At 34.5% G+C, this 13662-nt stretch overlaps 1 protein-coding gene and 1 pseudogene across 1 annotated transcript in view; both read right to left on the reverse strand.

The window, feature by feature from the left end:
• The window catches only part of ZRANB3 (zinc finger RANBP2-type containing 3), a 302090-nt gene that overhangs the window by 108452 nt on the left and 179976 nt on the right, over window positions 1-13662 (reverse strand). Inside the window, 2 exon segments of the mRNA XM_032594393.1 lie at window positions 1788-1873; window positions 5661-5892. Coding sequence (XP_032450284.1) covers window positions 1788-1873; window positions 5661-5892 — 318 coding nt within the window.
• On the reverse strand, window positions 11138-11819 carry LOC115521723 (annotated as a pseudogene).

Raw genomic sequence — 13662 nt, forward strand, 5'->3', positions numbered from 1 at the left:
AGATTTCCAGTATATCAGTAAGAAAAAAAAAAAACAGCCAGTAAGTTTAGTAGAATAAAAGGTAAAAAACATAAACACAACAAAAAGGAAAAAAGTACAAATGACTCTTACATGTATGAAAAAATGCTCAATTGCATTTAGTAACATGAGAAGACAAATGTGTATAACAACTACCGTCACATTTCATCAGCAAAATGAAATAATTTCTATTTGAACATGGTGGCAAGGTGTGGGGAAACAGACAATCTTATTGCTGGTGGGAATATAAATTGGTATAACTATGGTGGAGCATAGTTTGAAAAAATCTAAAAAATATACAAATACATTGTACCAGCAACTCCTCCTCTATAAATTTATCTTGCAGACTTACTGCTATGTGTGTGACATGAAATATTAAAATAGCTTGTAATTATTGAGTACTCACTACATGCCACTCACTGTTCAAACCTTATAAATATTAGCTAATGTAAGTCCCCTAATAACTCTTTGAGCCAGGAATAATTATTTTCTCTTTTTAGAGCTAAAGATGCTAAGGTATGGGGAGGTAAAGTTACTTTTGTAAAATGAAACATGGTAAGTACTGGATAGGAATATAAAAGACAGGTGGCCCAGTTCTAGTTTTGCATGCTCTTTGCCAATACAAAGAGAGGCTCTTTGCCTCTCAAAATGTGCAAGAGTATTCACTGCTGTATTGGACCCAACAGCTATTTACCACAAAGGACTATTAATGGTAGACTAAATAAATTATAGTGCATTTAACAAAAAGAGGGGCACCTGGGTGGCTCAGTTGCTTAAGCGTCAGACTTCAGCTCAGGTCATGATCTCATGTCACGTGGGTTCAAACTCTGCAACGGCCTCTGTGCTGACACCTCAGAGCCTGGAGCCTGCTTTGGATTTTGTGTCGCCCTCTCTGCCCCTCCCCAACTCGTGTTCTGTCTCTCTCTCTCAAAAATAAATAAACTAAAAAAATAAACTAAAAACAAAAGAGAGCAAGAAGAATGTCAAAGCCCTTTTAAGAACTCATATAGAAAGCTCTCTAACACATACTAGGTGAAAACAGCAAACAGCACACAATGTGTACATTATACTACTATATATTTATATATATACTTATATATTTATATATATGCATATAAATGACATGAAACGATATTATACATACAGAATCATAAGTACTTTTTTTTTTAACGTTTATTTATTTTTGAGACAGAGAGAGACAGAGCATGAGTGGGGTGAGGGTCAGAGAGAGAGGGAGACACAGAATCGGAAGCAGGCTCCAGGCTCCGAGCTGTCAGCACAGAGCCCGATGCAGGGCTTGAACTTGTGAACCACGAGATCATGACCTGAGCCAAAGTCGGACACTTAACCAACTGAGCCACCCAGGTGCCCCAATCATATGTACTTTTTAATCCATGGAGTATCTCCAGAAGGATACACAATAAATCGCCAACAGTGGTTACCTGGGAACGGAAATGGTTGGCTGGGGCATGAGTGGAATGGGAACTTACTTTTCACTTTTGTAGACTGTATACACTTATCCAGTCAATACAAATAAATAATTTCAAAAATAAAATAAATGGGAGGTAAATTAGAATAAAGAAAAACTGTCATTACCTACTTCTTTTATTTATTTTATACATAGGTCTTCCACAAAAGATTTTACTTGAAGAAATTATTCCATAACCACAAAAGTTCGAAAAACACTGGAATACAGAATGACTAATGAAACCATAATGTTCACAGTAAGTATATGAGGATTAAAATTAATAGGAAGTAGTTTTTCATACCTCATATGGGCATTACAGTATCTTTTGGCATACTCGGTCCATGTTCCAAATTTTTGTGGAAAGAGAGCTTCAATCTGCATGAAAAGCTGTAACAACACAAGGGCTCTCAATATGTTGCAACATTTTGAAGTAAATATTATTACTATGATAAATCCAGTTAACAAAATAATAAAAAAAAGAAAAGAGAAAATCTACCTCTTCTTTCTCAAGCCTCCTCCTCCCCCTTCATCCACCCATCTCTGCCATCCTATTCTTCAGGGATAAAACTGCTATCCTTTTCTCTAACGTACATTTATATATTTTGTATGCCTACATAAGGATATGTATACAATAAAACCTTGATTGTAAGTAACTTGTTCTGCGAGTGTTCTGCAAGATAAGCAAATATTTCTAATAAATTTTAACTTGATAAATGAGCAATTTCTTGCAATACCAATAGTATATGATGCTGAACGTCACATGATCACAACTGAGCCAATGGTTCTTCTCACTCTCTCTCCCTGAGAGATCGTGGGTGATCGTCTCCCATGCTAGGATGCTTGGTCTCAGGCCATGGTGTTTGGCAGAAATCAACGATTTAGGAATCCTTTGCTTCATTCTAGGTCATACTGCCTGCAGATACAGACCCTTTTCTCTGCTGCCTTCTTGCCAGTTATATTAAATACAGCATATGACAAGAGTTTACTAACACTGTACTGTAGTCAACATCCATCAGTAATAGTGAAAGTCATCCTACACAATAAACCTTGTCTCTTGTCTCCCTCACACCAGCCACGAAGGTTTTCAAAGGTAAATGCAAGTTCATTTGTTTATTTTTCTTTATATTTTGTATTTTAAAATTATTCTGTTATATTACATTATTGTAATAATTTTTATATGAATATTCTTGTGTCTTGGAATGTATCATCTGAATTTCCATTATTTCTTATAGGGAAACTCACTTTGAAATACAAGTGCTTTGGATTACAAACATGTTTCTGGAATGAATTATGCTGGCAAACCAAGGTTTTACTGTATATTCTCTTTTATTTACATGAAGCTCATCATATTATACATATACAACTAGAATTTTGTCCCCTAAAATACGTCTTAGACTTTATCAAAGTACATATACATCTATTTGTACTTAGTTTTAAAAATTAACTAAGCAAAGTATTACCATAATAAAGCATTGTTTAAAAGGCCCATGGCACTCATTCCTACGTAGAAGTACTGTAAAATATTTAAACAGTCTCCTGATCATGGACATATAGGCTGTTTCTAGCTTTTATACAGTTACAAAAGTTAATAACATCATGTAAGTCTATGTATGTGTATGTGTGCATATATAAACATATGCAGGTGTAGGTATACGTATCTACAACATCTATCAATAATTTATCTATTCACTTACCTATCTATGTATCCATCCATCTACCCAACCATCCACTACCCACCAATCTGCATCTCCATTAGATGAGACTGTAGAATATATTTTTAGAAATGAAATAGGTGGGTTTAAGGTATGTGCTTTTTAAAGTTTGACGGATGTTACTGTGTTACACTGTAAAATGCAGGTCCCAATTTATATTCTCATCAATAATATGACATCTTTCATTTTTATAACTTTGATAGGCTACACATAGTAATGTCTTTTATTTTAGTGTGTTTTTTTAAAATTAGCAGCTTCATTGAGAAATAATTCATATATCACTTTTATTGTTCATACTTTTACAGTGTATAATTCACTGGCTCTTCATATATTCACAAAATGCCTCAATGACCACTATCTAATTCTGTAATATTTTTATCACTATAGAAAGGAAGCCCATACCCATTACTAGTCATTTTCTATTCTCCCTCTCCCTAATCCTGGCAATCACCAATCTGATTCCTATTTCCATTAATTTGCCTTTCTTGATATTTCACATAAATAGAATCATACAGTACGTAGCCTCTGTGTCTGACTTTGTTCACTTAGCATAGTGCTTTCAAGGCTCACCCATGTTGTAGAATGTATCAGTACTTCATCCTTTTTATGGCTGCATTTTCATTATCCATTCATCAGTTATGGACACTGGCTTCTTACTACTTTCTGGATATTACAAATAATGCTACTATGAACATCTGTATCTATATAATTTTTTGTGAATATATGTTTCAGTTTTCTTGTGTATATACTTAAAAATGGAATTGCTAGGTCTCATGGTAACTCTGGTTTTAACTTTCTAAGTAATTGACAACAAGTTTTCCAAGGAGTAAAATTTATAGCAGTATATGTCTATGTTAAAAAAGAAGAACAATCTCAAATCAATAACCTAATTTTCTACCTTACGACATTGGGAAAGAAAGAGTAAACTAAACAGAAAACAGCAGGAATATATAATAAAGACTAGAATGCAAATAAACAAGATAGAGAATGGAAAAACAACAGAAAAAAAAATCAATGAAACCAAATACTGGTTTTTGGAAAGACTGAGATATTGAGAAAATTTTAGCTAGACTACCCAAATTAAAAAAAGAGAGAGAAGACTCAAGTTACTAAAATCCAAAATAAAAGAGGGGACATTACTACCAACCTCATAAGGAAGAAAGGGAATACTATGAACAAATGTACACTAATAAGTTAGATTACTTAGATAAAATGCAAAAATGCCTAGAAAGACAAAGAGTATCAAACTGACTCAAGAAGAAATACACAATCTAAACAGACATATATTCAGTGAAGAGAATGAATCATTAATTTAAGAAATACCCACAAAGGAAAACTCAAGCTCAGATGGCTTCACTGTTAAACTCTACCAAATATTTAAAAACAAATACCAATGGTTCATAAACTCCTCTAAAAAACAGAAAAGGAGAGAATACTTCCCAACTCATTCAATGAAACCAGTATTGCTTTGACAACAAAACCAAAGATATAACAGGAAAACTATAGATCAATATCTCTTCTGAATAAACACACAAAAATCATTAACAAAATAAAGCAAACTGAATCCAGCAACAAATAAAAGGATGATAACACAGTCAAGTGAGATTTATCATGGAATGCAAGGTTGGTTTAACATCTGAAATCAATTAACATAGTACACCTTACCAATAGCTATCTCCCAGTCTTGGCTTACTAATCAGATAACAATTACTACTTATGCTAAGTGCTTACCATGTGCCAGGACACACAGCAAGATACTTTCAAACTAGTATTTCCTTTAATTCTTACAACTACAAGACAAAAAGCACATTGTTTTCTATGACTCAGTGTTCATTAATAGAAAGGACTTCTCTAGGTTACAGTGACCCTTACAGACTCATAAGAATTTCATCCATCATTTCTTTTTTAATTACTCTATGCTCTACTTGGCTCTAAGAATAGTAAGGCTAAATGGGGTATCAAACAAATACCTTATTCCTCCATTCTAAGTAATTACCCTATCTAATCTGAACATAAGTACTAGTTTCTCTCTATCTTTCCAACCATGGATTTTGAAGTAAAAGAGAAATAGAAAGAAGTTCTGTAATGCAATACAAAAGATATAAAATAGATTAAAATCCAATCCCAAGGAGCTTAAAATGTAAAACAACAAACTGGATAAGTAAAGATTAAAACCATATCAGAACCACAATAAATGTGGTGACTATTACAACTTTACACTAAATATGAAAACCTTATGCCAAAAGTAAAAACTATTTTTTTATATACATGTGCAAGCACAGGAAAGGTTCACATATAAATAGAGAGGACAGTCATAGTAAAAGATGTATTTAATCATTAATAGCCATCTAGAAGTTCCCAAAGTATTCTTCTAGCATTTGAAGCAACTAATTTAAAATTAAACACTGCAAAATAGGTGAATGATATATATTTTTAAAGCCAAAGTATAAGGATTCTAATACCTCTTCAGGCCTTCCCAAGGCTGGAGTTCCTGTAAGAAGAATGGCTCGTTTGGCTGTCTGTACTATTGGTAGTAAAATCTTGCTGCGGGTTGCATTCCTGGACTTCATGTAGTGTGATTCATCCACTATAACAACTTTGAAATTCTGATTATTCAATGCACATATCAAAGTCTCTGCATCTGTGGTTAAAAGACCATAACCTAGAATTGTCACTTTGCTTGTAGATATTCTCCTAGGGAAAAAAAATCCATATATTTAAAAATATTTCAGTAACCAATTTATCTTAAACAATACAACTCTTTGGGAAGAAATTCAGAGGAAATAAAGAAAAATACTGCTGAAACTCAATTTCTCTTAAGATTTTAGAGTTTTCAGATATGACAAGCGAGAATGCAAAATTTAAAATTTTGGTTAACCAAAACCAAATTTTTGGGTAAATTGTCTTTGGAAGATTTTGACATCTACCAAGCCACATGTTACTAGGATTAGGATATTACTTCTGAGAATATTTGCTTCCAGACATCTAGAATTGTGGATAAAGTGGATACTCAAATATTAGTTGAATCTTTATTGAAGCCTTCCCACAGAGAAGACAGCAAGCAGCATTTTTCAGCCCAGGTGGTAGTGGGATTTTGAAGACACTACTTAGTATTGAAGGGCTGTCCAGTGCACAGCAGGGCATTTCATATTCCTAGACTGTCCTACTAAGACCAGCGGAGTCCTTGAAACCATGACAACAAAAATTCCCAGCCATGGGGTGATGAAGTATGGGAAAGGAGAGAGGGTACCACTTTATACAGAGTAACACGGGGCTCAAGAGATCTCTAACTTTTGGACTATGTAATTATTCATACATCTATATTATTATTTACCACGCTATAACGAAATTTTTCATTTACATATTTATCCTTTGCTAATTAATGAGGACAAAGAAATATGTCTTATTTATCTTTGTGTATGCAGTGTTATGCTCCTAGTGAGTTTGGAGAATTAAATAGTTAGACAAATAAATGAAAAAACAATAAAATACATTACTTTAGCATTTTCTATAACATCAGCGAAAAAATACAGGACAGTCAGTCTTCTGCAGTTCTCTACCCCCTAAGAGAAAAGGCAGAGCTCCTAAATATTACAATACAACAATACAACAATTGCATTTAAAAAATGTTTTAATTTATTTTTAAAATTTTAATTCCAGTGTAGTTAACATAGTGTTATATTAGTTGTATTCAGTTGTGTACAATATAGTGATTCAACAATTCCTAGTGAGTGCTCACCTAGTGAGTATCAAGATAAGTTCTACTCTTCAATTTTTTTTTTTTTTACATTTATTTATTTTTGAGAGACAGAGAGAGACAGCGCGAGCAGGGGAGGGGCAGAGAGAGAGGGAGGCACAGAATCAGAAGCAGGCTCCAGGCTCTGAGCTATGAGCACAGAGCCCGACTTGGGGCTTGAACCCACGAACCGTGAGATCATGACCTGAGCCGAAGTCGGATGCTCAACCAACTGAGCCACCCAGGCGCCCCGATAAGTTCTACTCTTAATCCCCTTCACCTATTTTACCCACCCACCTTACCTACCTCCCCTCTGGTAACCATCTGTTCATTGTCTACAGTTAAGAGTCAGTTTCTTGGTTTGTCTCTTTTTTTTTTTTTTTTTATTCCTTTGTTCATCTGTTTCCACATATGAGTGAGATGGTATGTTATTTGTGTTCTGACTGGCTTATTTCGCTTATTATTATACTAACTATATACAGGTTGGTGCAAATGCCAAGATTTCATTCTTTTTTAAGTTTTTTTAAAATTTATTTTGAGAGACAGAGAGAGAGAGAGAGAGAAAGTACAAGTAGGGGAGTAACAGAGAGAGGGAGAGAGAATCCGAAGAAGACGGATGCATAGCTCAATCTCACAACCATGAGATCATAATCTAAGCCCACATAAAGAGTCAGATGCTTAACTGAGCCACTCAAGCACCCCTTCATTCTTTTGTTATGGCTGAATAGTATCCTATTCATCGATGGGCTATCCATCCATCAATGGACAATAGGCTGATTCCATAATTTGGCTACTGTAAAAAAATGCTGCAATAAACATAGATACATATATCCTTTTGAATTAGTGTTTTCATATTCTTACAGTAAATACCCAGTAGTGTGATTACCAGATCATATGGTAGTTTTATTTTTAATTTTGGTGGCACATCCATACCGGTTTCCTCAGTGGCTACACCAGTTTCCATTCCCTCCAACAGGGCATGAGTGTTCCTTTCTCCCCACATCCTCGCCAACACTTGTTTCTTGAGTTTTTGATTTTAGCCATTCTAACGGGTGTGAAGTGACATTGTGATTTTGATTTTTATTTCTCTGATGATGGATGATGCTGAGAATCTTCTTATGTGACTGGTGGATATCTGTTTGTCTTATTTGGAGAAATGTCTGTTTATGTCTTATTCCCCTTTTGTAGTTGGGTTGTTTGCTTTTTTGGATGTTGTGTTAAGTTCTTCTTATATTTTGGATTCTAACCCTTGATCACATATGTTGTTTGCAAATATCTTCTCCCATTCAGTAGGTTGCCTTTTAGTTTTGTTGATGGTTTCCTTCACTGTGCAGAAGCTTTTATTTTTGCAATATAGTCCCAATAGTTGATTTTTGCTTTCATCTCCCTTGCCTTAGGAGACATATGTAGAAAAAAGTTGCTACAACCAACGTTAGAGAAATTACTGCCTGTGCGCTCTTCTAGAATTTTTATGGTTTCAGGTCTCACATTTAGGTCCTCAATCCATTTTGAGTAAATTTTTTTGTATGATGTAAGAAAGTAGTCCATTAACATGCTGCTGTCCAGTTTTCCCAATTTGTCTATGATTTGTTGAACAGATTGTATGTTCTTGTATCCTTTGTCAAAGATTAATTGACATATAATTGTGGGTTTATTTCTGGATTTTCTATTCTGTTACATTGATCTATGTTTTCTATTTTTGTGCCAGTACCACACTATTTTTATTACTACAGCTTTGTATTGTAACTTGAAGTATGAAATTTTGATCCCTCCAGTTTTGTTTTTCCTTTTCAAGACTGTTTTGGCTATTCAGGATCTTCTGTGGTTCCACAGAAATTTTAGGATTGTTTGTTCCTGTTCTGTGAAAAATACTGTTGGTATTTTGTTAGGGACAGCATTAAATGTTTAGGCTGCTTTGGTAGTAGAGACATTTTAACAATATTTGTTCTTCCAATCCATGAGCATGGAATGTCTATTTCTTTGTGTTGTCCTTGATTTCTTTCATCATTGTTTTATAATTTTCAGAGTACAGGTCTTTCACCTCTTTGGTTAAGTTTATTCCTAAGTATCATACTATTTTTGGTGCAATTGTAAATGGGATTTTTTTTTTAATTTTTTTTAACGTTTATTTATTTTTGAGACAGAGAGAGAGCATGAACAAGGGAGGGGCAGAGAGAGAGGGAGACACAGAATCTGAAACGGGCTCCAGGCTCTGAGCTGTCAGCACAGAGCCCGATGCGGGGCTCGAACCCACGGACCGTGAGATCATGACCTGAGCTGAAGTCAGAGGCTTAACCGACTGAGCCACCCAGGCGCCCCTGGGATTATTTTCTTAATTTCTCTTTCTGCTGCTTCATTATTAGTGTATAGAAGTGCATTTTCTATCTTGTAATGTTACTGAATTCATTTATCAGATTGGTGGTATCTTTAATGGTTTTCTATATAGCATATCATGTCATCTGCAAACAGTGAAAGTTTTACCTCTTATCAATTTGGATGCCTTTTCTTTTTCTTGTCTGACTGCTGTGGCTAAGATTTCCAGTACTATGTTGAACAAAAATGGTGAGAGTAGACATCCCTGTCTTGTTCCTGACCTTTAGGGAAAACCTCTCAGTTTTTTCCTCATTAGGGATGATGTTAGCTGTGAGTTTTTCATATAAGGTCTTTATTATGGTGAGATATGTTCCCTCTAAACCTTCTTTGTTGAGGATTTTTATCATGAATGTATCTTGTAGTTTGTCAAATGCTTTTTTTTTTCATCTATTGAAATGATAATATGGTTCTTATCCTTTTATTTATTTATTTTTAAAGATTATTTGAGAGGGAGAACATGAGTGGAGGGAGGGAGGGAGGGAGAGAGAGAAAGAGAGGGAGGGAGAGAGAATCCCAAGCAGGATTCAGTGCTGTCAGCACAGAGCCCCATGTGGGGCTTGAACTTACAAACTGTGAGATCATGACCTGAGCCGAAGTCAGACGCTCAACCAACTGAACCACCCAGGTACCCCAATCCTTTATTGATGTAATGTAACAAGTTGATTGGTTTGTGAACACTGAACTACACTTGGCTCCTGGAAATGAATTCTGATGGATCCTGGTGAATGATTTTTTAACATACATTGTTGGATTTGGTTTGCTAGTATTTTGTTGAGGATTTTTGCAACTATGCGCATAAGGAATCTTGGCCTGTAGTTCTCTTTTTTGGTGGTGTCGTTGTCTGGTTTGGTATCAAGGTAATGGTGGCCTCATAGAATGATCTGGAAATTTTCCTTCCTTTTTTATTCTTTGGAATAGTTTGAGAGGAGTAGGTATTAACTCTTTAAATGTTTGGTAGAATTCTCCTGTGAAGCTATGTGGACTTTTGTTTCACTTTTTTGAATATTGATTTGATTACACTGCTGGTAATCAGTCAGTTCAAATTTTCTATTTCTTCCTGACTCAGTGTTGGGAGATTATATGTTTCTAGGAATTAGTCCATTTCTTCTAGGTTGTTCAATTTGTGGGCATACAATTTTTCATAATAATCTCTCATAATCTTTTGTATTTCTGTGGTGTTGGTTATTATTTCTCCTTTTCCATTTCTGATTTTTTTTTAAGTCTGGCTAGAGGGTTATCATCAATATTATTCATTTTTTCAAAGAACCAGCTGCTGGTTTCACAGACTTGTTCTATTGTGTTGTTGTTATTATTTAGCTTCTATTTCTTTTATTTTTGTTCTAATAATAATATCTTTCTGCTGGTTATGGATTTTGTTCTTTTTAGCTCATTTAGGTGTAAAGTTAGATTGTTTATTTGAGTTTTTTTTGTTTTTTTTTTTTTTTGCTTCTTGAGGTAGAATTGTATTGCTGTAAGCTTCCCTCTTAGGACTGGTTTTGCCACATCCCAAAGGTTTTGGATGATTGTGTTTTCTTTTCTTTTTAAATATAATCTCCATTTTATTTTTTTCCAGAAAACAGTTTTCATAAATTTTTAACATTTATTTATTATCAAGAGACAGAGAGACACAGAGCGTGAGCAGAAGAGGGGTGGACACAGAATCTGAAGCAGGCTCCAGGCTCTGAGCTGTCAGCACAGCACCCGACGTGGGGCTCAAATGCACAAACCACAAGATCATGACCTGAGCCAAAGTCATATGCTTAACTGACTGAGCCACCCAGGTGCCCCTCTAGAAAACAGGTTTTCTTCAGTCCTTAAGGACCTGGCCCCTCACATGGGCTTTGGTAGTGGTTGCGAAGTAGCACCTGCAGGTCTAAATCAGGGTGAGGGTGTTCATTCCATCTATGCATCACCAGAGCAATTCCTGACCACCTTGCTGTGTATGGCACAGCTCACACAGTAATGTAGTTTCATGTATAGCTTGGGAAGCACACAGTCATTGAAGATACTCACTTTGGAAACGTCCTCAACAGTGGTGGCCTCTACTATGTGCTGAATAATGAACTTCTTGATGGCCTTGTCCTTGGGAACGCAACAGGCACAGGTGATGCAACAAACAGGCTGCATGTGGCTGTGGCCCCTTTTGGCCTATTATTCTTTCTTTCCTTAGTCATCTTGGAAGTGAGGACCTGAGACAGGAAGGACCACTGTGTTTTCATTTTTTCTCTCCAAGTAAGTTTTGATTTCTTCTTTGATTTGGTTAACGCATTCATTATTTAGTAGCATGTTATTTAACCACCATGTATTTGTGTTGCTTCCAGACTGTTGTGGATTTCTAGTTTTATAACATGGTGGTCAGAAAAGATACATGATATAATTTGGATCTTTTTCAATTTGTTGAGATTTGTTTTGTGGCCTAATATGTGATCTATTTTAAGAATGTTCCAAATACACTAGAAAACAAATGTGTATTAAGCTGTTTGAGGATGGAATGTTCTGAATGTATCTGTTAAATCCATCTAGTCCAGTGTGTCATTCAAAGCCACTGTTTTCTTGTTGATTTTCTGTTTGGATGATCTATTCACTGATGTAAGTGAGGTGTTAAACTCCTCTACTGTAGTCATATTACTATCGAGTACTTCCTTTAAATTTGTTAATAATTGCTTTATATATTTGGGTATTCTCATATTGGATGCATAAATATTTACAACACTTACATTTTTTTCTTAATGTCAACTACGTTTTAAGCCCTGGATAAATCTAGTTAATATAGAGACTTAGGATTTTCTTGTTATAATCAAACACCAGAAAAGCTGACAGAAGAAAAGCATAGGGTTAATATTACTAACTAACTTAGGCATACTGAGAACCGTATACAAAAAACAAGAGCTTGAAAGTCCACTGCAGAACATTTCAGGCATAATTGACATATGCCCAAAGGAGTTACATGTATTTGTGGTAAATGCATGTTGCCAGATGTTCATATACATTTAAAGCTATTTCTTTAAGTACTTGGAAGACAATGGTAAGTTTTTCTTTTCCTAAACTGAGATCCTCCAGAAAAGTTATACTCTGGGTTGTAATACATTCTAACAGATACCAAATGTTATCCAAATAAAAATATTGGCCTCTATTTAATTGCTAAACAGTATTTCCTAAATAATAAGCAAAACTAGATGACCTAAATATTATAAAAGATGAGAGAAGATATATATTTTAAGAAAATTAAATGTAAACTTTTAAATAAACTATAGCTAACAAAATGTGCATACAAAGGCCTACACTCTCTAAATCCTTAAGTTGTAAATTTTATGCAGTTTTATTGGACAAGAGGAAATTTAAAATTATTACCAAAATTTTACTTTGACCATGAAAATACTGTCCAAATTTCCTTAGGTCCATAAAGACATATTTTATAGACTTAATAGTTCAAAGGTCAAAAGAGAAAAAGCCTCCAACTATTTTGTTAGGACATTCACAAATGCCAACTTCATTGTTACAAATAGTCTTTCCATTAACAATCCTAGAGAAAACAACACAGTACAATAATACCATAATTTAAAAAAATCTAAGTATTAACAGACATTTCTTTTTTTTTTTTTTTTTTTAACATTTATTTATTTTTGAGACAGAGAGAGACAGAGCATGAACGGGGGAGGGTCAGAGAGAGAGGGAGACACAGAATCTGAAACAGGCTCCAGGCACTGAGCAGTCAGCACAGAGCCTGACGCGGGGCTCCAACTCACAGACCGTGAGATGGTGACCTGAGCCGAAGTCGGACGCTTAACCGACTGAGCCACCCAGGCGCCCCAACAGACATTTATTTCAAATATATATACTACCTGTTATTTGAGGGTCAGAAATTGGTTATTTTGAACTTTTAGAAACGTGATAATTTGTGTAATTCACTTATAAATACAATGTAATAAATCATCAATATACGAATAGATTGGTTTATCCCCATGGCTAGAAAACAAATGAAAAAAAAAAAAAAAAAAAAACCTAAGTAGTTACATTATGATTTATTTTCGAGGAGAAACTTGAAATAATCTCAAAACAAATATTTTCAATTAGAAAGTATTAAAATTATAAATTAATGTAATAAAGAAAATAAAACTGGTAAATACTCATTTTGAGTGACATATAAAACTTGCATATCAACCAAGAATTTGGAAAGCAAACTCTACCATTGCTGCAGACAATAAAAGCTCATAAACTTCAAATTAATCATTGAAAAGTTGTGAAATGTATTTTTGAACCCCAAAATAGTGAGTTTTAAGTACATTTAAAGTATATATAAAGTAGATATATTACATAAATCTTTCAAAGTACACCTATTTACATTTATTTTAAAA

The sequence above is a fragment of the Lynx canadensis genome, chromosome C1, assembly GCF_007474595.2.
Source record: "Lynx canadensis isolate LIC74 chromosome C1, mLynCan4.pri.v2, whole genome shotgun sequence".
NCBI classification, from domain to species: Eukaryota; Metazoa; Chordata; class Mammalia; order Carnivora; family Felidae; genus Lynx; species Lynx canadensis.